At 42.0% G+C, this 26,421-nt stretch overlaps 1 protein-coding gene across 1 annotated transcript; it reads right to left on the reverse strand.

Moving 5' to 3' along the window:
• Positions 1–17,613: 17,613 nt before the first annotated feature.
• SOST (sclerostin) lies at positions 17,614–26,032 on the reverse strand. Its single transcript, XM_063300865.1, has 2 exons — positions 25,753–26,032; positions 17,614–19,536 (listed from the first exon to the last, which is right to left on the reverse strand). Exons 1-2 carry the CDS (start codon positions 26,000–26,002, stop codon positions 19,115–19,117), a joined length of 672 nt encoding a protein of 223 aa, XP_063156935.1. The 5' UTR covers positions 26,003–26,032; the 3' UTR covers positions 17,614–19,114.
• Positions 26,033–26,421: the final 389 nt, after the last annotated feature.

The following is a 26,421-nucleotide window of genomic DNA, read 5'->3' on the forward strand; positions in this document are numbered from 1 at the left end:
AAGATACAACACCAATGATAGCTAATTAGGAACTTAAACTTAGAGAATATGCAACAATGGCAAAATGAACAGCAGATATCCACAATAGAAGTCTAACCACATTCCAGCAAGAATGGTTCCCATATACACAATATATCACTCAGCATGGCAAATACAGATGCTTACAGGATGGTTTTTAAGGTGGTCTAAATGTTCATAAACACTGTGAATCTGTGTCAGCTTTCCGAAGTAGACCAGATAGGAAACACAACCAGATGAGCTACTTCTACTTTATTGTAAGGGTACATTAACAGAATCCTGCAAGTCTGAAAGTACAAATCTCCTGCCATCCCTATTTACCTCCTGATCATTTAGGGTGGATCCTTTCTCAGTTTCTTTCTGTGCCCTAATGCAGTTGCAGGCTCCTCTCCCTTTTATCGGATTGTTCCCTAGGCAGCATCTCTTCCCCTCACCTCTCAAGGTCATTCCCACATATCATTACAATCAGAGTATAAAGGAGGAAGTTAGAAATTAAATATCTATCTACTTTTTTCAAGCAGCTCCTTTTTCTTCTTTTTTCTTTTTCTATTTCAACATTTATAAATAATAACAATACAGACCTTAGAGGCCTTAGTATTAAGTACAGGTAGTCCTGACTTAGTGACGGTAATTAGGACCAGGAACTCCATCACTAAGCAACACAGTTGTAAGGCACAATGTCACATGACCGCGCCAACTTATAATGGCAGTCGCAGCAGTCCCAGTTGCCGTTGGTAGGTGAATCCCACGTGGTCACAGCATCCCATGGTCACCTGATTGCCATTTGCAACTTCCTGCTGGCTTCCCCATTGACTTTGCTTGTTGGAAGCTGGCTGTGAAGTTTGCAAATGGCAATCATGTGACTGCAGGAAACTACAATATCATAAATGTAAGCTGGTTGCCAAGTGTCCAAATCATGATCATGTAACTGTGGGGGCGCTGCAACAGCCACAACTACAAGGACCCATCATAAGTACCCTTTGTTCAGCATCATTGTAACTTCGAACAGTCACTGAACGAGTCATTGTTAAACAAGGAGTACCTATATTAAGCCTTTCTCATATTATAAAACAATTCAATGCATTTTGCAGTTGTTTATTGGTGTAATACTTAACATTAATTGTACAATTTAAGCAACTCTATGTTCGTTAACATTTTAGAATTATATTGAACTTTGATATAAACTTTTTCCTCATCTTTAAAGCTTCAATTTATCTAATCATCACAGCATTAACAATTTTTAGTTTCTGTTGCATAAATACCATTCTACTCAGCTATCATCTGTATTCTCCAATGTATTATTTGCATTTTATAATGTAATAAAACAATTAACTGGTGGGGGAGGAATGGAAGTGCTAGGATGTTTTGCGTATATTACAGAAAAGGAGTTCTGGATGTACAACAAAATGTGCTGTATGTAGTGCAGGACTTTGTCCCAAAAGCCAGGACACCCCATGTCAGTTTAGTTTTCTTCTACTTCAACCCCTCCACACAAACGCATATGCACACATCACCGTGCCATGCCTACTGAGCAACCTAGTCTTCCATGAACTGTCCTAAATATACAACATATGCCTCTTTTTTTCCCCCTGCAACTTTCTGCAGAATGCAAAATGATGACCCTGTCCTGTGTGTGGAGGCCACCAGTTGGAGTACAGGAACCACTGAAAAAGAGCTTGTTAACAATAGCAAAGAAACTTTTGGCTTCTGGAGCAATACACTGAGCGAGGCTTCTCCACCCAAAGGGCTGAGGTGTAGGTAGAATCCATTTCTCTCCTCAGATTCACTCTCCATGAAAGCTCTCCCCTCAGAGCCCGAGGGCCCCGTGCTCTCTGCATGGAGAAAGGATCAGTGCCTCTGTCGGGGCACAGAAAGGTTGAGTGTTCTCAGGTGCCAAAGGCAGAGTCCCAAGAGCTTCTTCCATGGCCAGATCATGGCAATCTGTCTCCTGAGTAGAGGGTGTTTCTTACCTGTTTCATAGAATGTGGCATCACCGCAAGCCACAGCCATTCAGTGTGGGGTTTCAATCTGAACTGAAGCCAAATTAGGTTGTTTATGGCAATGTGCAGAGGGAGAATGCATGTGCTGGTCTTTAATTCCAGTGCTGTCCCCTATTAGTTACTTTCCACCAGTTCCTTATTTGTGCACAATGCAAAAGACAGCTCAATCAGTCAAGTGAATAGATGCCTTCGTGTATATGATGCTAGACCTAAAATTAAGCATAAACCAATTAGTGGTAAGTAAAATGTTTTCAGTTTGAAACATTCCAGCTCCAAATGCCTCCAGTCCTGGGGCTGTTCTGACCTTAATCGAAATAGTCCTAATGTTACCAATTCAGGCACTGTGCAGCTGTTCCACTTTCCTGTCCTCAGTGGATTTTCCAGTGAAAGAAAGAAAATACAAAAATTAGTGAGAAATAGTGATTGCACAATAGATGCCTCATCTGGAAAAACCTTTTGCCCTGGTCCATACAACCTTTCAACTGCATTCATATGTTACACTAAGTTTCAGTTTCTTTAACTATGGTTTATTAAATAGATCACAATTGACTAAGTTCACATAACACGTAAGTAGTTATGATTTATAAACCACAGTAGCACTACACAATAAGCCATAAACAAAAAAACGTCATGATAGCTTGATAGCTGTATGCACGTAAAATTAGACATGGTTTGCCTATTCTTGTTTTTAATAAACCAAAGTTTATTAAACAGTCTGGAACATAAACCATAGATTACAAACTACAATGGCTAGGTTCAATACCATGCTAAGCCATCAATAAACAAACTATAATATGCTTTAGTGTATTGCATGAAATTAGTTACTAAGTCATAGTGTGGTTTGGTTTACTATTTTGTGCAAACCAGCCATTGTTTTTAAACCAGGATTTGGGGTTTAGCATGTTGTGTGTGAACCCCACTATAATGACTTATTCAGCAAACCATAATTAAAACAAACCACAGTTTTGTGTGATCAGTAAAAGCAGCTTCTCTTCTGTCACAGAATTTAAGCCAACTACTATGCAGTGCCTGTCATCCAGGAGAAGGGTTTTCGACACATGCCCTCTGACCAAGACTTCCTGGAATCTTTGGTTCTGTACCCAGAAACCAAAATGTGGAAATATTCCTTCAACATTGGTAAGAAGCATGGTGTGCCTGCCAAAGCAAAATCAGTGAACTTGGTGTGCTTCTAGATACGGTTATTGCTCAGTGATTATCACCCAAGACAGCCTCCTCTGTCCTCAGCAACACTTCCCAAGTGCGTACTAGGGAACAATTTCTCGACCGCAGCCCAGCATTTTTCCTACTTGTTAAACCACAGGAAGGCATTTATAGGGCCTTCTCGTGCCTGCGGCTGGAATCACAAAGGATGTGGGCAGGTGAGGCTGTGTACCAACAACTGGGAAAGAGGCTGGGTCCTGTGTGTTGCTGTCTTGCAGAAATCTGTTTGAACTCCCTAACTTCATTAACTTAGGCGTCTGGTGCTATCAGCCTCTGGATTGTTCACCACCATAGACTAGCAGTTTTTCTCCTGCAATGTCTTAACACAGGAAGCTTTTTTCCAACCCGGAGGCCACATGACTTGGAAGGAGCATCTCTCTCCCATTTCTGCATTGATTATTCTGAATCATGAAGGATTTTTCCAAGCAAATGCTGTTCGGTGATACAGGAAAAGGAGGGAAAAGCTGTCTTCCCCAACCTGGTGCCCTTTAAATGTCTTGAGCTACAGAAGATCCCTTTATTCTCAAAGGACACAGGATGATGGGCATTTTAGTCCAGTGTCTCTGGGAGCTGTCTTGTCCAGGGAAGGTTAGGCTAGTGTATACCTGAGAATTGATGTTGCTGTTTCTGCTCCTTTCCGCTAAATTGCCATATGAAAGAGGATTCTGGTGTTAATAGATGAAAGGAAAGGAGGCAATAGTGACCAGATTGTGTGAGGGAGTGAGAAGCAAAGCCACGTGACTATTGAAGTTCCATCCCTCATGGCTGACATGCATTTAATATTTGGAAACTCAACTTGAGAGACTTAATATTTGCAATAAAGTTTAGTTTGGTCTTCTGACTGGCTTAGATTATTTTATAAATATATAGATTCATACAAAAGTATATTCATTCATATATACTCTGTGTCTGTGTGTGTGTGTGTATTATTATTGTTTCATGCTTTGCAATTTTCTTACCATTAGAACTCTTCCCAAATTTTTAGCACTCATGACTGCAAATAACAAGCAAACCACATTAATTTAGTGTTCATTGAGGTATTTTTTATCATAACTTTCTAGTTCATATTATATAAACCCATAGGACTGAAACTGTATGGTTTGCAATCAAGTGTGCTAGAAACCCTTACTGGACAACATCTTTAGTCTGAAACTATAGTTGAAACTTCTGAATGGATGACACAGCAAGATAGCCATTATTCCATTTCTTTGGTACCTTTCAGATCTGATTTCCAGAAGCTCTCCTGGTTTCACAGTGGTTACCCAGACTTTGATCTTATTTATTTTAAAATAAGTTTTTCATGGTGACAACCAAGGAAAAGGAGTCAGAGAAATAATTGGTTAGTCTCACTCCCATTTCATATGTAGTCACCAACTTTTTTGAAGCCAGGTTATTTATGTCTAACCGTTGCTTCAGTAAAGCCATTGATTGTGTCAAGTTTCTAGGCCTCAAGGCGTTGTGCATGAGTTGGGAGCCATATCAATTGAATTTGTTAAAGAAATATATTTGACAAGGATAAATAAGCTGATGTTAGCTATGTCAATAGTCTACTCCAAGATGAAATAAGGGATTGCTTGCATTCTACTAAAGTAAGGAAAGAGCTAACAGGAGACTTCCTTAGTAAGAACAGGGAAAGAAAGGGAAGAGAACTAAAAAGAGAGAGAGGCCATTGATAGCTGACCATTTAATAGGCTTATTGTCCATCTGGGTTTGACTGAGAGTCCCAATATCACACTCCAGTCCAGGCATCCAGGCTGGTTTACAAACAAAAACCAAAAAACCCAGAAAGTAGGACTGTGTAGATCAGTGTTTTTCAACTCTGGAAACTTTAAGATGTGTGGACTTCAACTCCCATGGCTGGCTGGAGAATTCTGGGAGTTGAAGTCCACACATCTTAAAGTTCCCAAAGTTGAAAAACACTGGTGTAGAGTCATAAAGAAAGAACAGAGGTTTCACCTTTGCAGGCAAAGCAAGGATTTTTGCAGGGTATGGCCAAAAAAGTCACACCATTGCGGCCACCATCTTGATTTTTTGACCACACCCTGCAAACACCCCTGGGCAAAGGAAAAGTGAGTTTGGAAAGAGCACTAACACTTAAGCTCCCTGGTTTTGCCTGCAGAAACCTGATCTTGATCTTTGTCCCAGTTTAACAGCATGAAAATATGGTAAGCCTAGAGTGAGAAGAAAAATTGGAAAAGGAAAGGAAAACTAGACAAGCATAAAGAAGAGAAGAGAAGAGGTGAGGTGAGGTGAGGTGTTGGCCATTATGAAAAAATGAAATTATTCTGTAAAGAAGCACAGAGGTCTGTAAGCAGGAACAGTTCATTTCCATATTATTTATTCGTACAATATTGTGTTTATTGTTTAAAGTTTACTGTTAAAACTTTAATTGTTTATGAACAACTTGTGCCCTGAGTAAATGAGAGACAGAATATAACAGACTTCCACTGCCTAAGATACTGCAGTAACAAAAGAATGTTAACCCTATGTTTACCAGTGGGAGTGAGATTAAACTATATTATTCATCCCCCAAATCTTCTCTAAAAAAAATTAAGCCTACTTTTGGGATCCACAGAAGGGAATGCCAAACCAGATGTGTTGTGATACAAGCCTGCCCTTTTGTACATGTCTCATTGCACATGTACTAAAGGGATAGCTTGCATCACAATTCTATGCCCACCATCATGCCCCTTTTGAGACACCCCACCCCCAAGACACTGATGATTATGCCACTTCTGACCAAATGAATTCGGTTTTGTTAGAACTTCCTCCCAATCTTAAATATTCATTCATTTAACAGTGAAGAAAAATATTCTGCAGATGTTGTAAGGACTGAACCCAGCAAGACAGGAACCAGTGATTCCCATGCTGGAGAGAACTGTTATGTCAAGATAGCTCAGATTTCTTCTGAGTTCCCCAAGAGAATGCCAATGAGTCTTACTTGGTAAAACAGAGGGGGAAAGCCTAGAATTTAAACTCAGAAGTGTAGATCTATATGAGATCTTTGATTCTGAAGTACTGTAGGACAAATTTCACATGCCAATGTGAAATTATGCCACTTCATCCATTCCAGGTTAGTAGAACTATAAGGAAAACCTGGGATTGTGGTTGGACATTCCTGCACCAAATTTTTCTGGCACCCGTCCCACCTTCTCCAGTAGAAAGTCCTTCTCACTGCTTCCAACCAGCCAGCCAGACACTTGACCAGTATATTTCATAGCTGCTGAGTGCTTTTAGAAAACTTAGCTGCAAAAATTGATTGAGAAAATGGATCCTGACAGTAGATGATAATGGAAATCCTAGGCAGGAAAATGTTTGACAATTCTGTTCATCCTCCAGAAATGGCAGCCAGAGGCCAGATCTTGATCCAGCAAAGGAATGCTTTGCAAACAATTTCTGCTGTCTTGGAAATGAGGCAATATCCTTCCACTCAGCTAAGGAACTACTGGCTTCTTCCAAGCTCCAGATGATCATTCATTTTATTATTGATGCATTATTTGGATTGGCTGGATAACGTCATAACACTTCTCCAGTGGTGATATTCATTCATGCAACTCAAAACAAAATTGGAAAATTCCGTGTGAGAAAAAGATGTCCCCTATTCATCAGTATTATTGCTGTAACTGCTACCCTACATTTCTACACAGTTTGAACATCTGGGATAGCTCATACATAATAACATGCAAAAGATAAAATGAAGCTAAAACCTGGAATTGAAGACCAGTAACAACATTATGTAACAATTACAAGTATGTACTTTGCTTTAAGGTACAGAATTAAATGCAAAATGCCAACCACAAGAATCTGGCTGCATTCACACATCATGCTGAGTCATGGTTTTCTTAATTGTGGTTTGTTGAATATAAACCCAAATGACTAGGATCAAACAAACATTAACCCAGGATGTCAAGTTTCCTAAAATACCCCTTACTTGCAAAAAAAAAAAAAGCTAAAAAAAACCCCTTCAACCTACTGCCCTCCAGAAGACTATACCCATTCCACTGTCTGGGGAATATGGAAATAGCAGTCCAAGTGGGGAAGGCTGGACTAAAGATTGGGAAATGTTTAATTTCATTTTTTAAAACATAAATTAAGAAAGCAAATCGCAAACAGAGAATGCATTTGTCTCCCACTTTTAGAATATTCAGTTCTCATCTATACTACCACTGTTTTCTCTCCCCAAATTCCCAGAAAGCATCTTCACTGCAACAAAATTCAGAATACTAAAAATTTCGCATGAGCCAGATAGTGTTGCTTCCAGTTGACTAATAATATATTCTCTGTGGAGTTGAGCTACAATATGTGAATTTCTGACTATGTAAATACACTTGTAATTTTCTTGGCAACAATAAGGAAGTGGCTGCCATTGGGGAAGATGGGGTTGTTGGTTGGTTGGTTGGTTGGTTTGCTTACAGCCTTGTTTAGCCCATAGCCTTGGATTTTCCTGGTGCTTCTCCCTCACAGTACTAAGCAGGTCCAACCTTGCTTAGCTTTTTAGATCAGCCAAGGTTGGCTAGGTATGGCCATGGGAGAATGTAAAATACTGTGCAGCAAGCACACCAGTTCCCTCCACATCATATTGACAAGTTTTGAGCTTTCTAAAACTCACCACTGTGATTAAAAAGGGGGAAATTGCTACAACACCATCCCTCCATTCACAACTAAAAAGAATTTGAACCATGAAATGGTAGCCACTTGGCATGAGACCATTATGGCTCAGTTTCTGCCAGGGGATGAAGAGTCCAGGAACTGGAAACAATCAGAAAATGACCTGTCCCTAAGCCCTGTGGAACTCTATGGAAAAAATGGTGAAAGGTCCCCCGTGCAAGCACCGAGTCATGTCTGACCCTTTGGAGGACACCGCTTTCACGACATTTTCTTGGCATACTCTAGTGGGGTGGTTTGCCATTGCCTTTCCCAGTCATCACCTTCCCCAGCAAGCTGGGTACTCATTTTACCGACCTCGGAAGGATGGAAGGCTGAGTCGACCTGAGCCAGCTACCCAAGAGGGAATCCAGCTTCCACTAGGATCGAACTCAGGTCATGGGGAGAGTTTTGGTTGCAATACTGCTGCCTACCACTCTGCAACACACAAGGCTGTTGTGGAACTCCATACTTCAGCTGAAAATCAACATTCTCAGTTGCACCATCACTACTGCCAAGCAGGGATGGCATAATGAAATCACAAGGGCATAGAGCCAGTCTAGAAGAGGCTCAAATGTTGTGTGTGGAGATGCCTTCAGAACAACCTAAAGCTATTTACTGATAGTAAATTCAAGTGTTGTGTTTCTTCACACACTGCATAGGTACCAGGGCAGTGCTCTGGATTCAAAGGGAAAATGGTGCTTTGGAAGGCCCTTGGGCTCTCATGTAACATCTGTTGGCAACTCCTTAGAAGAGTTACAGTATCTCTTTTGCCAGGATGGAAGTATCTTCCACAGCTGCAACTCAGTCTTGATAAAAGTTGCATTTGGTTTGGGGAGTTGCAAACTGGTGCTGTGTCTGCATCTCCCCATGTTCTGAAGCACCTGTTTCCTTCAAATCTGAAGCACTTCACGCAGGGGCAGGGTGGCACAAAAAGGTCAAGTTGTTGGCCACAACTGGGATCAAAGCCCTGTGCCTTTTTTGCAACCAACACATCATTGATTACATAGTTGTGCCTGCTATCTTGACTTTTTGGACTATCTGCCCTGGGGGAGCCCTTGCTGTGCACCATTACCCTGTAAGCACTCTGATTTGCTGGACATTGGTTTTAGCTGGTATCGTTTTCCATTTAACCTGAGCTTGTTGTTGCTGTTATGATTATCATTATAAAATAATCCCGGTTGAACAGTAGCCCTTGCCCTTTCCTAGGGCAAGGACAAGGGCTATGGGTTGCTGGATCTGACCTAGTCCTATGACAAGGTTAGATTGGGTTGAAGGGTTGAAGTGAGACATTTCCTTCCCAATCGGTCTGCCCTCTTGCAAACTCTGATGTCTTATCACTTCCAAGCATTTTCTAGCTAAAAATCACTCCGTCTGTGTCCTTTCCGACCTTCCCCCACCAAACTGGGGCCGGCCAGTTTTGTTGACCAGGCAGGTTATCGTGTCACCCTCTAGTCAAAACAGCATGTGCCTTTATCGCCTTGCCAGTTTTTGGAGTGCTTATGGAGTGAGGTTATTTCCATGGCTTAAGAAAACAGCTCCCGCCTGGCCAGACAAATACACGGTGAGGTCACTCATCATTCGGAGACCTTTCTGTGCAGAACACCAACAGTCTGGGGACAGCCTGGCTCCTGCAGGACTATTTGTATCTAATCTTTTTCTTCCTCCTTCCCTTCCTTCCACTTCTCTGTTTCCTTCCTCCCCATGTGCTGTGAAACAGCCCATTTCAGTCTTGCATGTAACAACCTAACTTTTTTGAGGGGGGGTTGAAAGCACGGGCCTCCGTGGTTTATTTTTGTTAACCTCCTAAAGCCTGAAATAAGCCTCCAATTTGACATAATTACACACCCTCATTTCAAGGGGTGAAGCTATTTGTAGGGACTTAAGAGTTGCTTCCTCTCCTCTCAACTTCTGCTCCAGCAAAGCAGAGGGGGAAGGATAGAGGAGAGGGGCCACGAAAATAAAGCTAAGATTACAAGAAGGGACCTCTAGGCTGAAGGGGAATTTAGTGCAGTCAATTGCACTGGAAGGATTCAAGGGCCCCTGAACAAAATAATATCTGAACTCTGCCCTCTCCCAGGCACTCTATCCTTTCCACCCGTTTCTTCCCACCCTTCCTGGTGCTCTCCTCCCAAGAATGCCAGGTACCCACAATGGCACCTTCTCTTCTTCTCTTTTCTTTCACTTTTAAAAGAGTAACAGCTAAGCTGAAGGCAAGTTTGGCATTTTTTTTTTCAAATAACCACTAAAGATGGGAAGGAGGATGAACAAGAAATCTGACAAAGAATGCCTGCTGATTTTTCAAGGGAAAATGATACATGTTTCTGAGTTTGGAACTCTTCAAATTTCAGGGTTCTAAGGCAGTCTTCCCTAGCCTGGTTGCCTTCCAGATGCGAGGTTTTCAATGTCCAGAATTCGTGGCCTGCATGAGAATTCTGGGCATTGAAAAATTCACATCTAGAGGGTGGAGCCAGCTGGCCTAGGCCTTCATTTGGTAGTTTATATCTAGCAGCACCACTGAGTCCATCATCCTCTTTCCTACACCCACTCATAGTTTCCAAAATTCATAACCTGAGCTTAAATCATTCCTTTGAAAATTCAGTCTGCTCCTCTCCAGTCAGCAACTGTGATGCAGAGAAATGTTGATTTATTCTGATTGCTTGATTATGTGCTATCAAGTTGGTATCAGTCAACTCTTAGAACAACATAAATAGATCTTCTCCAGGATGATCTGTTCTATCCTGGCCCTCCAGGCCTTCCAATGATGCACCCATTGCCGCTGTCATCAAGTCCCTCCACCTTGCTGCTAGTCATCCTTTTCTTCTTTCCTTCCATCTTTCCCAGCATTATGGACTTCTCAGGAGAGTGGGGTTTTCATATAATGTGTTCAAAATATGATAATTTGAGATGACCATCATTTCATTTGTGCCTCTAGTAAGAACTTTGGATTGATTTGTTTTATAATTGATTTGTTTGTTTTCTTGGCTATCCAAAGTATCCTCAAGAGTTTTCTCTAACACCAAAGTTCAAAAGTTTTAATAATTTTTTTCTCCTGCTTCTTCAAAGTCCAACTTTCACTTCCACATGGATTGTCACAGGGAAAACCTTGCCTGCATGACTGTGATCTTTGAGGTATAGACACATCATGGCAGCTGAATATTTTTTCTGGGCCTTTATTGCTGCCATACTAAGTACTAGTTTGTCGTCTATTTCTTGACTGTTGATCGTAAAAGGCAGAGGCTGTCTCCATCATCTGGTTGCTGAATCTGCTGTCATTAGTTTGATTTTTTTAATATTTAATTTAGTCCCTTTTTTCACTATCCTCCTTGATCTTCATTACTAGAGCTTCCATATCATTTGTGTTTTCACCTGTAAGAATAGTGACATCAGCATAGCACAGGTTATTGATTTTTCTTCCTCCATTTTTAAAACCAGACTCATCTTCTTTCAATCCAGCCTCCCTCAACATGTTTTTGGTATATAGGTTGAATAAATAAGGAGAGAGATCTAGCCTTGTCTCACTCCTTTGCCAATCTGGAACCAGTCTATTTCCTTACATTCCATTTGGACTGAGGCTTCCTGACCTGTATGTAGGTGTCATATGAGGATATCAAGATGTTCTGGGATTCCCATTTTCCTGAAGACATTCCACAGCTTGACATGGTTGACCCAATCAAAGGCCTTTCTGTATTCATGGAAGCACGTATTGACTTCTTTTTGGTATTCTTTGGCTTTCTCAGTTATCCAGCATGCATCTGTAATAATGTTTCTTGTTCCTCAGCCTTCTCTAAAACCAGTTTGAACATCTGACATTTCAATTTCCATGTAGGGCTCTAATCTTCTTGGAAGATCCTAAGCATTATTTTGCTACAATGTGAAATTAAGGATATTGTGCAATAGTCTGCTCACTCTTTTAAATCTCCTTCCTTTGGTATTGGTGTGTAGATTGACCTCTTTCAATCTGTTGGCCATTGTATCATTATATATATATTTGTTGGCACAGTTTGTTTAGAACCGTTACTAATGCTTCTTCAGTTGCTTGCCATATTTCCGTAGACATTCCATTTATTCCTGGAGTTTTCTGACTTCGTAATGACAAGAGCGCTGTTCTAACTTTATATTCTAGTACTAGAGGTTTTTGTAAATAGAGGATGTCTTCTAAGGAACATCTAAGGCAACATCTGGGATGTTGCCAACCATACTGTATAGAGTCTCCTTTGAATTAGTTACCATCTGTCCACTGGATTCTATTAACATACTAATTTGAGACTGGAATATCCTGAGTTTGGAGAGCTCTTGAAAATTTTTCCATATTTTATCATGTCTGTTTCTATGTTCAAAGTATTTACAGGTGCCATTGTAATATACTTTTTGTCTAGAAAACAGCTCTCTGATCTTCTTGTTTCTTGGCCTTTAGCAATCTCTTCTCACACTCATCCTTCACAACTTTATTTTATACAATTTCATTCTGCAATTCCTCTGGTTCCCTATCAATGAGATTCAGGACTTCAAAGTGATTCATGATATTCTCCTTGAAAATGGTGGGTATATGCTCAGGATCACATTGTGGAAATAGATTGACTTAGTTATTCCACTTCGGCTTGACTTGGAACTTGCACACGTCTAGATCATGATCTTCTCCATAGTCAGCCCCAGCCGTGCCTTTGCTGTTATATCTTCTACTCCCTTGAACAATGAAATAGTTGATGTGATTTTTGTGTGCCCCATCAAGTGATGTCCACGTACGCAGGCACGGTTTTGGTTGTTTGAAGAGTGTGTTAACAATGAAATGAAGAAATCATTGGATTGGCGGAAAGTCATTCTCCTGCTTTGTTTCTTTTCCTAGGCCATGCAGCCCAACTACATTTTCCTCCTTACTATTTCCAACTTCGGCATTCCAGTCTCTTGCTTGCATGTTCTGCTGATTTCAGATGAAATTTGGTCATAAAATTTGTCAACCTCTTTTTTTTTTTTTTGCATCTGTGGTTGGAGATAAATTTGGATTACCATCATATTAAAGGTTTGTCTAAAAAATCTAATCAATAGCATTTGGTCATTGACTGAATTCTGTCCAAGTTTGGTCAATGACTGAATTCTATCCAAGTACTGTCTTGGCTACATCCTTCCTGTGAAATCAACCCCATTCCTTCTTTGTTTTTCATTTCCTAAGTAGTAAATAGTGTGATCTTCTGACTGAAAGTGTCCAATTCCAGTCCATCTCAATTTGTTGATGCCTAAGATGTCAATGTGTAGGCGATTCATTTCATTCATTTTGTTGAGCTTCCCCATGTTCGTGCTTCTTATGCTTCATGCTTCCATTGAAATTCTGTCTTTGCAGCTTTGGATTTTCTTTTCCTGCATGGTAACATCAGCAACTAGACATGCTGAAGGCTTTAATTTAGCTACATCATAAAAACCATTAGGACTCCAAAAGATCCTCAGCTTTTCCTCAGTAGTATTTGAATGCCCTCCAACCTGAGAGGCCCATCATTTGGCACTTTATTGTTAATTACTTGATCTTGTCAATTCATGTGGTTTTCTTGGTATAATACAGGCATGGTTGACAGAGATTGCCTGGTGCTGCTTAAAGTATCAGCCCAGGAAGGAAAAAAAATCAGTAGAGCCTAGATCTACTATTCTTGCCCAAGGATGTCACATACTGGCATAGGTCACAAGTGTCTCAGTTATCATCTTGCAGGAACACCCAAGACCAGGGAGCAGAAAATTATAGTCCTTCATATTTTGATGAAGTCTAGCCAGCAGCCTCAGCTGCATGGGCAAAGGTTAGGGGTGGTAGGATTGGTAGTCCAACAGCATTTGGAGGTTTCCTGGGGTCTTTCATCCTGCCCAGAAAAACTCAAGAAATGTCCTGTCTGTAGGTGAACTGAATAATTTTGTAGCATGTGCACCCCAACCACTTCTGCCTGTGCAACTTCCTGGATGTTTTTAGCTATTCGTTTACACTTACGTAATAGTTGTGTTTGCACAACACACTGAATCACAAATTAGCCCACTACGTTTTATTTTAATATGGTGTGCAAACCCAGCCCAACATATTTTAGTATGTTGTGCAAACTTGGAAAGTTGGCTTCATTCAGTAACTGAGAAACATTATGAAAACCAACCAATCATTTCTTAGCAGTAAACATGTGATCACAAAGCAAAGCTTGGTCTCTTCTAACAACAGCCCCCACGGTTCCTAGTCAGTACAGCCTGAGACCATCCTGGCTGCAACTGATGGAACTGTAGTCAGATACATCCAGAGGATGCCAGATTGGGTAAGGCTAACCTATGTGCCACTTTCTCTCTTTCTCTCTCTCTCCCTTCATACATAATCTAAAAACAGAACAGAACAAAACACCCTTTTCCACGCAGCACATGAATTTTTCATTTGCTTTCTTCCTTCCACACCTGCTTTTTCTCTGTTCCCTGCCTACTATCTATTTAGGGTGTAAGAACATTGGAATGGGGTTCTATCATTTACTTGTTTACAGGGAAAACACCGTATCAAGAGTAGACAACCCAATACTCTCCAAATATTTTGGACTTTGCCACCAGAGCAAATAAGTGTGGGAAAGGTAGTTAAAATCATGTGGAAGACATCTGCTTGCATACCCCTGCACTGTGGTTATTGGTGTTGCTAAATAAGGGATAAAGAAGATGAGGATACTGAGTGATCACAATCCAGGAAAAGTGCAATCCTTTACATGTCCGTTCATGAGTTTGGCTGGAGACATAACACAACAAACTGTTAAGAACCAGAAAATACATTGGAGATAATATAAACTTGCTTCCTGCTCAGTGCAGGATTTGCTACACAGGATGAAACTTCATTCTTTCCCTAACTTCTGGCCATTTAGCTCTTCAGATGGGTTGGACTACAATTTTTGTCAGATCCAGCCAGCATGGTCAGTGGTCAGGAGTGATTGATTAGTGAGGAATATGGAAATCCAAAACATCTGGAGGGCATCAGATTGAGGAATGCTGAAGTTAGAGCCCTTCTTACAGATGGCTGGACCTGCCCTGCTTTTGAGGGAGGGATGACCACAATTTCTGTGCCACAATTGGATTCACACTTGTGTAAATCCACAGTATTTTGTGGACTCTGACAGAGGAGCAAAACAGTGGCATGGCATGGAGAAGTGGAGCGTTCCACTCTGATGCCTTCAAAGTGCATCAAGTTACTGTAGGTGGCTTGGCTTGGCCCGGTCACTTTGCTTCACTCTAAATATTTTATGGAAAGGCCAATGAAAGACAGCAAAGAAGGTGCTTCACTTTGCAGAGCCACATCCAAGGGCTTTGTTGCTGAAGCCTCTGTCAGAGCAAAGTCCCTCCTTGAGGCTTTACATAGCCTGTTGAGTAATCTTCACACTAGAAGCTTCTGATGTTAAGCCCAAATCATTCTTTTCCCTCCATCTGGCAACCTTCAAATTACATTGATTTTAGTAGGACAATTGATCTGATGAGAACCTGTAACCCCTCCAGAGGTTGCTGAATTATCACACCCTGCATTTCTCATCCTCAGCCCTGCTACCTAGAGTGTTGGCAGCTGTAGCTCCACAGGTTCTGCAAGCCATAAATTCCCCATCTTCTCAATGAAGATTGAAAAGTGGTTAATTTCGCAGGATCATGCCATTGTGGAAAGTCTTCCTTCTCTTTTTTGCTGATGGCAATATATTTCTCCCTCCCTCCTCACACTCATTTTTTTCCTGCCAGTTCTTATTCAGTATGAGGAAACTATATTTGCTTTAGAAATGTTTCCAAGCAAGAAGAAAACTTCTGTGAAATTCTCCTGAGTGGAATTTCATAAGGAGGTGGCCAAGGGGCTGTCCTGTCTTTCACTGAAGCCTCTTCTGCAGTCTCCTTTGCTTCCCACACTTCTATTAAATCTAAGGGGACTCCTGCTCTTGAGAAATCAGTGGACATTTTTGTTTCTTTCCCCTAAAAAAATCTGGAGAAATTGTCCACCTAATTTCTTTGTCCACAAACTGAATGGATAATTTCAGAAGCCCGTTAGTGCCAACTCTGATTTATCTTTCTTATAGCTGTAAAACAAGGGTAAGGAACTTGTGGTTCTCCAGATATTGCTGAAGTATAATTCCCCACAATTCCAGCTATTATAGTCAATGTGAAAGATGCTGGGAATTCAGCCTTTTCTAAATGATCACAGGTTCTTCACTCCTGCCATAAAACGACGTGACTAACTTGACTGAAGCTGTTTGGGAAGAACAGGGGGGTTGGATTATGCAAGCAAAGCTGAAGTGGGTCCCTCCCTGGAGTGCAGGGTAGGACTGGACAGGTGCTTCTCTCTTGTTCACAGCACTAAGACCAAATAAATACCAGACTTTTCCATGGACATGACTTTATTGATTATTTTTAGGAATATAACTGCATAACTCTGAAACCTCAGATTAAATATCATGGGAATAGGATTGCCCAGTTGGCTACATGAAAGACAGAGTCAAAGAACATAAATACTTTTTACAAGGAAATAAATAAAGATGCCATTTAAATCTTGGGGAAGTCAACCTTTTCACTGCCACGTCTTCCACTGGAAACAACATCCATTGAGGTTGAAGAAAAGGCTGTGCATCTTATGAGTCTAGCAATTGGGAAGGGGTGGAGTCAAATGTGGAACGTTGTACTGTTATTATAATTCGCAACTTGGCAGTATCTAGCAACATCTGTACCACCCAAAGACTGGCGGTGGTTTTTCCAATAGCATAAGCTCGAAAGCATAGGTGACACTAAGTAAAGGAATGGGAAGAGAAGGCATCATTCTCTGAACCAAGCTTAAGCCACCTGCGGCTTCTAGATGTTGCTGAACTACAACTCCCAGTATCCAGAGAAGACATGACCTATGGTAAGAAGTGTTGGAACTTGTAATTCATAACATCTGGAGTGCCACAAATAGTTTGCACCTGTTAAAAGCTCTTCAGCTTTCCCCAATTTGGTGCCCTTTAGATGTGTTGGACTGCAGTTCTCCACCATCATCCAACTTGGCTAGTGAAGTCATATCGCAACACATACAGAGGGTGCCATGGAAAGGAAGGCATTCTTTCTTTTGGGAACAAAGCTAAATTTCACTATGTGATTTAGCTCCAAAATAGTGCATTGACACTATGACCTGGTTCACAAGTCATGCTAAGCCATACTTTTTAAACAGTTCATTTGTTAAAAAAAAAAAAAAGTTGACTGGGTTCACATAATATGCTGCTCCATAAGCCATGGTTTTAACAACCCACCATGGCTGGATTCACACAACACACTAAGTTTTTAAAAAATTACATTGCAGCTTAGTGTGGTATGTGAACCATGTCTATCAATGCATCACTCATGAGGGAAGAACAGTTGGGTTGAAGGCAACATTTTCCAGGCAGAGAACCTGAGTATCTTTAATTTTATTGGGATTTTAAAGGAGAATGTGTCTTTGGACACAATCCCAACAAGTAATTAAGTGTAAGTTCTCAGTAGTGGGGCGCATTGTGTTAGACTTCAAGGGGAGCTGATCACATCTCTGTCTGCATGAGCTGTAAGGCATTCAGAAAGAGAAGGATGTGCACTGGCCATTACTGGAACGGGGCTGCATCCAAATCCCCACTGAGCCATAAATGTACAGAGGGTTTTTACAGTCTCGAAAATTGCATATAGTCAGGATTAGCATCCAGAATTAAAGCTTAATAAAACCTTTGTTAAAACCTGTTTTCCCACTTGGACCTGACTTACAACTTGTCTTCAGTCCATGACCATTTCTTCCCACGTCCATGGAAGAATGAAGTGGCCCTAAATGCTCTAGTGAGACTCACTCTCCCCTGTTGCTTTTCTCATCCCCTACCCCATCCTCTGCCAGGCAAAATGCTCCTTCAACTCTCCTGTGTGCTTACTTAGGAGTGCATGAAGAAGGGGCCATAGTTTCATGGCTTTAAATGAGAAATGCCAGAGATCAGGCGTGCCTGCCTGCCTGTCTACTAACCTTACAGTCATCCTCTCATTGTCTAACCCAGGAATAAGGGTTCTTTGCTTATGATCTGTGTTCAGGGGAAAATATTCTGTGCATGCTCCAGGCTCACTTCTGAGGTCACCACAGCTGAGCTCTGTCTCATATTAAACCCCAACAGTCTGCTTCAAACCATTTAGGGGCCCCCAAATGTCGTGGTTACAAGCTTCCCACATTATAACTTGCACACGCTCAGCTCTAGATCCAGGGATGATGAGACTCTAGTCCAGCAGTATCTGGAGGTCTCACCACCCTTGCTTTAACAGAGATGGTACTGAGCGTAAGCCCATAGCATTTAAGAAGAATTCCCATGGCTTCTTTCAACCTTCTCTGCTTTCATCAATGGTTGATGCAAATTTAAAGATGGTAATCTTTCCAGACATTTTTCCATTTGAGCTACTTAGCAAACTTCCCTCCCTTTGACTGTGTCTGTGATTTTTTTTCAAGGTATTTTTTCCTCCCTCAGTCTTTTTGTTTCTTCCCTCTTCTACATGCCTCAGCAAAGTGAGCTCTCTGTACAAATCAGCACATACGGCACTGTGTGTACACTATGTTGTGACTTTAAACTGCTTCATGTTTCATTTTTAAGTAACAAAGCTTATAGTTCAGGCAATGCTGCAGTACAACAGGCAACCATCCATCATAGATAACCCAGAAAGAAGCAAAGGGCCAGGGCAGCCAAGTATTAAAATGGCCCTCTCTACTCTGGAGTTGGCAGATGCCATGAGCCCAGCAGCTTCAGAAAAGGAATTCTGGGAGATGTAGTCCCAGAATGGAAGGCACAAGATTGGGGAAGTCTGTTTTTAAGACAGTGAGCTGGCAAGGTTGCATTATTCTACGTGAATGCCTCGCCATTTTGCTGGAGAGATGCCAGTCCTTTGTCCATTAAGGAAGGACAAAGAAGTCTTGAAAAAAGTAGTAGTGCACAGAGCCTGCCTCTCCCTGCAATGTTATGGACCATGCAACCCTCTACTAATCTGAGTCACTCTTCATTCAGACTGAGAACTGCTACCACCTGCTCAATTTGAATTCTTCCCTCCCCCTTGGAGCTCTCATCCAAATCTGATAGTTTTCGGCCACATCAGTTTTGAACCTCTGGTTGGGACAGCAACCGTGATGGCCGTGGCCCTCCCCTCGCTCGGTCCCATTTTGATCCCAGTGCCATCAAAAAGAGAGGGTGGGTGAGGCAAAAATCTCTACTCTTCTGGGCTGGGGTCTCATCAACAGCCTTCATCTAGTAGGAGTTCTCCAGCTCCGGCTGGTTGGCCTTACTGCCCCTGGCCCTGGGGAGGCGAGGCTTTTTGTTCTTCTGAGGCCGGGTGGTCTCCTTGCTGAAGTCTTTGAGCTGAGAACGATTGTGGTAACGGGTGTACCGTTTGCATTTGCAAGAGGTGATGGTTCTGGTCTTGATAGTCCGAATATCCTCGCCGGGGCAGGCTAACTGGACCCGCTGGGAACGGCTGTGTGCTGGGATGCAGCGGTAATCCATGGCATGTTGCCGCCACCATTTCCCCTTGCCAATTGAATTGGGGAGGAGATGGGATGGCAGGCACTGGCCAGAACATACCAGCTCCTTAATTGGCTTGATGCTGCGGCATGGGCCACTGGTGACGTAGCGGGTGGAATGTACTTCACGGCAGCTAAACTCCAGAGGTTCTATGGAGGAAGGAAAATAAATAATTTTATTGTACTGAAGCCTATTGGAGCCCTCTTACACCAAAGAGGGAGACAATCCAACCGCCCAGATTGTTTATTAAGCAGATAAAATAACTCTAGCACTTAAAAAGAAATCTAGATGCTGGGAGGGGCTTTAATGCTTCAGGTTGCTAGTGAGTGGTTAGAATTTATCTGCAATTTAAAGTGGAGCAGATTAGAAAATAACTTACGGTTTCCCAGTCTTGTGACTGGATTTTTGCAGGACCTTGGAGAGCTCTCAAGAAACGTAAACATTGTTCCATCAAGGTCCAAAATAGGAATGCAACACTCTTGACAGAATGTCAAAGAACTCTTAGGGTCTGGACTCCAACACGGTGCCAGACTTGACAATGTGTCAATCTATGTGCCAACCAATATGTTCCTTTGCACCTGTTAGGCTCTTCCTCCATCTGATTTCTTTTTTAAAAGATGGTTTTAATTAGAAAAATGAATGGGAAATACTACAAAGCAAAGCATTGACCTCAGGCATAACCTTCATTATCAACAGTGCTGCTCAGATGCACCTGTACTCTAAAGGCTTTCTTAGAATATAAAATAGCTGCTTGGCTGCAGCCTAATGTTTTGTTTGTCTTCTGGTATATGAGCATTTTGTTGTTGTTGTTTTTGGCCATATCAACCATGGCAATCATATTCTGAAAGTGCCCGTAATATGCTTTCAAAGTTCCAAAGTGCCAACTGGCCCCAAAATATTGGAGGAAAGTGGGTGTTGTTCCAGCAAAGGTCAGAAGTCAGCCAAGGCATAGAGTTGTCCTGTTACATATCTAAAGAGCTCTACTACTCAGCAGACTGAAATTCAAAACCATCCAGCCCTGTTTTGAATCAAGACAGTGTTAGTTTCCTTGAAGTTCAAGAGCATTCAGGGTACAGGAAGGTTTTGGTAAGAGTGAGGTGATGGGGAAGATTCTAAGTGGGGAAGTCATGTCAGAGGATCAACATACAAGTACATCCATGATGGGCCCTTGACAGTTTAATACTGGATCTCTCAGGAGATGAGTTTACTGCAACATTGGAAAACCCTCTTCAGAGTTTTTCTGATAACTCCATCTGGCAAATGGCAGTCTGGAACCTTGAACTGAAACCTCGTACACCAGAACATTTTGTTTCCAGCTCCACTTATTCATTGATAAAAGGAAAACACTCAGATGGTGGAAGAAAAGAAGAATGAGTGCTTCCCCTATCGCAAACATTCCAGACATTTGCTCAAACTCATTTCCGGAAGGCTAGTCTTTGCCTTCCTCCTGTGACAAAAGCAGGAAGTAGAAGGCTAATCAGAGACAGATTGGAAAAGGAGATGCAGGGATGCCAAGCACCACTGGCTATTTTGATTGACTGGGCACACTGGCACACGATCCAAAGAAGCCAGCCTGCTATGCCTTGAAAGAGCCCCCCACTCCAGAAGACATTCTAGAGGCCCTTTGGACATCCATCTAGTCCAGCCTGGGGCTCTCCACCGAGTCAAGGAGTGAAAGAGGGCAATAAGGCGGCCTCTCTCATCCCTTCTATGACTAAATCCAAGTACGTATATTTCACTGCAAATCATCCCTCTATTGATCTTCCTTCCCTTCGTTGTTTCTTCTGTTTTAGATTGTAAATGCTTCAAGGCTCAGCCTCTTTATCAGTAGGAGTAGGAGTATTACTTAACATATCCTGTTTACATCAATATGGTAAGTATTTTCACAGGATTTTTAAGAGCCAAAATAGACATGATGATAACTGCATTTTGTTTGTTTTGTAAATAGCAGCTTGAGCAGTTTTGGAAATGTGGGGAGTGTGAGAAGATGGTTACTTTGTTTTCTTCTTCCTGATACATTTCCATTATTAATTGCATCTTCAAAGTTGCAGTTAGTTGCATTTAAGGGGGGGGACCCCTCCTGAATTACTGCACATTATTTTAGACTGTTCAAACTGTGTATATGTGACCTCAACAGTGCTCACAACAGTCTTGTACTGTTGCCTATAGACAAAAGACTGAGTAATGGTGGCATGTAGTCAACACAGAATATCTTTCTTTTTCATTTCCTTATTCTTCCTCCCTTTTGGTTTTCCCTTTTTATAATCTATTTTTTTCTATTTTCAATTATAATTAACACAGTCTGAACACAAGTTTTTGGCAAAACTTTGATAAGACCTTACATAACTTAGCAATGGATATCCCTTTTTAAGATATGAATGGTTCTAAATAATTGAAACAGATAGTAATAGAATATCCCAAACTCATAGGGCTCCTTGAAGTTGGGGGACAAGTGTCCAAATGTGGGTTGCACCATTTCAGTGTAAGCACTGCCCCTTACATATTTACATGTGACATCATGATCCAAGTATGGAAGGCCAGAGCTTGCATTAGGGTGCACATCATTATTTTAACATCATCATGGTTACAAATGGACACCTATGGCCAAACTTACATTTAAATTCATACACTTATATTATGTAACTCAGAATTTCTCCCAATGCTATGAAAGGGATATTGAGAAAGGGTCATGTGGTTGAAATGAGACATTAGTGGTCTGTTCAATTTCTTCCCTGTCCTGTAGTTTTTAAAGACAAAGTCTGCTTTCATAAAGTTTCTTTAAACTCATTTGTTAACTATTCTGGAAATCTGCTTGGACATTGAAGAACAGGGAATAACTGCACTGTCAAGGATGTAGTGAAGACAACCTACAGCCTTTACAGGGCACTTGATGCAACACAACAGGAAGGTTACGTATGTACAATTATTGTGCAGTGGAGAAAATTTTGGCAGGTGCTGCATTCCTTACTCTAGCATGATAAAATTGCACCTCCTGAAAGGGAGCATGTGCTTTGCATTCAAAAAGGCTGTGGGTCATTCCCCAGCACTTCCAGCCAAGCAGTTCTGATAGCCCATGACTGGACACATGTTACATCTGTGGGGTTCTGCTTAATTTTACTTGAATCCAAGATTTATCGAATGGAGCCTGCTGCAAATCTCTGACACAAAACCCACCCTGTACTTTTCCCATACCGGGAATTTATGCTATGTATAAGAAATGGTTGGATCTGATAATTCACTCCTGAAAAGAACTACTCCTGGGCTATCTCAAGCTTTCTTCTATTTTTGCAACATAATTTAGGTAATTCAGGGCACTCAGTCACTTTATGGCTGCCCAATGATTGGTAATCCATTGGAAGCAGAACTATTTATTGGAGTACTACAAATTCTCTGGAATTCCTGAAGGGGAACTCTCTGGATCAGTGTTTCTCAACCTTAGCGACTTCAAGATATCTGGACTTCAACTCCTAGAATTCCCCAGCCAACATGGGAATGACATCCTAAAGTTGCCAAGGTTGAGAAACACTGGTCTGGATCAACCTTCTGCTACTGACCTCAGAGATGGCAAGTGATGGGTTTTATAACCCCAGAGAGAAATGGCGAGGTGGAGCAGACAAATAAGGACTAACTGAACAGAACAGGCTGATTTGGAATAAAGGATATGGTTTCCTTTTCTACACAAAAGCCACCTTCTTGTGTTTGAGACAGGATTAGGAATTTATGTGTCCTACCAGCCTCTCCCTTTGGTAGTTCTGGGCTTACAATTCCCAAAGTCTAAACTACCTTAAAATTCTCCAAAGCACACCATGCCTAGGTTTTAGACACAACTAGCACACTGGTGTAATTGCATGTGGGAATGATCTTGGGAGGCAGGAGGAAGAACCGCAGACTAGACAACTGTCATGCAAAAGGTATCTCAGCCCACAGAAGGAAAAGGAATATAGAAAGTGTCTCAGAAGGGACCCTCCCTAGTTTTCTGAAAGGTAAAAGTAAAGGAAGGGAGAGGTGCTTTCAGACTTGCAAGATTCTGTTATTGTAACCTTATAATAAAGGTAGTGTTAGTACTCATGGTTTGTGCTTCTTGCTTGGACTACCTTGAAGGGCTGACAACTAGTTTCAGCACTGTACGCCTTGAAAAAGGACCCACTAATCCCCTTTCACTCCTAATTATATCCTTCTCTGCAATCGACTAATTTTCACCCCTTGACATTTTTCACACCCTGTAATGCCCAATATTTTGCTGATAGGTTGGCAACCCACCCTTCCTGGAATGAGCAGAAGGTTTGATTACTACTTACAAGCCCCACGGCTCAGATATCTAGGAAGCTTCAACCTACTTGGTCAAAAAGCAAGGAGTCTTCTCAAACAGAAGGCATCTGTGCATCTTTGCTTCTGAGACATTTCTCTTCATCAGAAAAAAATAGGGACAAACAGCTGCTATTTTCCATAATTATAGTTGAGGAAATGACTTCAATTCCCCAGAACTTACCAAGGGGCAGGCTAGGGTATTCATTTACAAGTGGCAGATCTCAAAAAGCTAAGCAGGTTTGGATCCAGTTAGTTACTGGATGGGAGACAGCAGGAAATCCCAGAGCTGTGTGCTAGACTGGAAAATTAAAAACAAAAACAAAACACCCAAAAGAAGACACAGAAAAACCATGAATACATTGCTGCTAAGAAAATGACATGAATGTGTCCATTTACTCCAGCCACGTTTGGGGTTATACAAACTGGACTTAGTCACCCCTGACAAGCCTTTGTTACAAAGTCCAGAAATTGCAGGTGCTTTGGGATTTGAATAACCCAGTAAGGCAGAAACCTCAGGTAACATCCATCACCTGGTGAGCATTCACCCACTCATTTGTTAAGCTTTGGGGGCTTAGTATGTTGTGTGAACACAATTCTGTGTAATATCCCAGGGCAGATAGCTAGTGTATGAGAACAAGACTTCTCTGAGCTAAATTAGAAGTTATTTAGAACATTAAAAAATAACACAATGAATTACATTCATTAGGGAAAAAATTGGAGATTATGCACATGCATGCTATCCTGATGACATACTTGCATTTCAGAATCAAAAGTAACTGTAAAAATATCTAGGAGAAAAAGGAAGTTTCCTGGCACCAAAAAACCCTCCTTGTGGGCAGCCAGAAAACATAATGTTCCTTTTGCTTTATGTGAACGTCTAAACCTTGACCACAATATGATCAGTGGAAGAGAGGCATTTGTAATGAAACTGAATGTTCTGGACCAGGGTTCAGGGCTATTACAATATCAAAAAGTTGGCTGTATGTTTTACAAACCTGATCAAACCAAAAGCTGCTCAAAGCCTTTGATATAAAAATGACTTTACAGAGAAGCAGTGGCTGAAAGCACTCGATTGGATGATTGAATTGGAAAGCTTATTTGTAGACACAGAACCCTTTAACCATCACAAAGAACATTGCCAATTATACACAAGGCATGAAGTAGGCTGAAGGCAAGAAAGGTATTGAAGCAAAGCAGGTCTGGATCTGGCTCACACTTGGATGGGAAGTTACATGGACACTCATGGTCCAAGGTATGAGCTGAAGGCCATATCCTTACAACCACGACTGTGCTAATCTGGTTTAAGTCTAGCTGATGTACAGATGGGAGATCCCCTTGCAAGCACAACCTTTGCTCCCGGAGTTCTCTCAGGAGGAAAAAATAAGATAGCAGCAATGTTATTTATAAGAGTCTTTCCAGATGGACAGCACTTTGCAGTGATGCTCAGAAGTCAATGAGCTGGATTGCACATTGCAAGGACCTTAAATGGAAAGCACTGGATTCAACAAGAGCTTCAGATAACATCATCTTCCTTGATAGCCATCCTAAGGATGGACCAGTCATCTTGGTAGCAAGTAGTTACAATTGTTGGACTAGGACCTGGGAAAGCTCAAGTGCACCCCCAGCCAGGGAAAATCACCTTGCAGCTTTTGGGCTAGTCATTACCTCTAGGTCGAGCCTACCTGATCATTGTGGAAACAATTCGGAGAAGGAAGTGCCTCTGTGAGCTTCTGAGAGAAGGGCTGAAAACATTGCTATGTAGGACCTGTTGAGAGCTTTCCCTCTGGAACTACTTTCAAAGTAGCTCAATGAGGCGGCAGAGAGCACCTGGTTTGAATGCATAGGACCTCAAGCTGCAAGTGATGGAGAGGGGAGGGAGGGAGGGAGGGAGGGAGGGAGGAAGGGCCATTCACTGATCAATATTGGAACTAGTTGGCCCATCCTGTTCCTCCGAACCAGCCTCCTTGGAGTTTGCTGATCTCCAGAAATTCTTATCATGCCAAACCAATAAGCTGAGCGCAGGGGAGGCAGGGGGAGAGATCCTTGAATTGTCTTACCCATCCTTCCCAAGGAAACCTGGGGATTCCTCTCCCCTTGCTGGGCTCGGTTGTTCATGGCTTCACTCTCGTTGTGGGCAGACGCCGCTCGCGCTGGCGCCGCCGCTGCCTCAAGAGCCTTCTCCGGGAAGCCTGGGACGAGCTCCGTGGCATCGTTTTTAAGCACTTGCCAGCCTCGCCCGGAGGGAAAGCTTATTTGGAGAGAGAAGAGGAGGAGGCCGAAAGAAGCCGCAGCCCGGAAGATCGGCATGTCAGCGGGAGAGCAGGTGCGTCCGGCAATCCTCTGGCTTCCTAAACTGAGGAACATTATTTCTCCTTTTTAAATTCCTTCGAAGAAAGCGGCCAGCCAATGACGGGGAGTGGGAGGGGCCGGGAGAAGTGGGCGGGCTCATGCAGGCCAGTTCGTTGGCAGGGACCCAGGAATTCGGGTGAGAGAAGGGGCTGCGCTGCGCGTCTCCAGCTTTGCTGATCTCTTCGCACCTTTTTATTTGCCCTAACGCTATCGTGGTGGGTTGGACTTCAGTATCTAACATTGACCATGATGGCTGGGGATGATGGATAATAATGCCCAACACATCTGAAAGACTTCAGGGACAGGTAGACTGCTTTAAGGCAATATTCTGGTGCAGGCCAAAATGAACCCAGACAATCATTTTCTAGCACCTTTTC

Source organism: Candoia aspera, chromosome 4 (assembly GCF_035149785.1).
Source record: "Candoia aspera isolate rCanAsp1 chromosome 4, rCanAsp1.hap2, whole genome shotgun sequence".
NCBI classification, from domain to species: Eukaryota; Metazoa; Chordata; class Lepidosauria; order Squamata; family Boidae; genus Candoia; species Candoia aspera.

Bases quoted from the DNA above. Each gene is read 5' to 3' on its own strand.
- SOST (XM_063300865.1), bottom strand. From the start codon at position 26,002: ATGCCGATCTTCCGGGCTGCGGCTTCTTTCGGCCTCCTCCTCTTCTCT. The intron at 19,537-25,752 runs GTAAGACAATTC...CTTCCTCCATAG, and splicing joins GGTTTCCTTGGGAAGGATGG to AACCTCTGGAGTTTAGCTGC.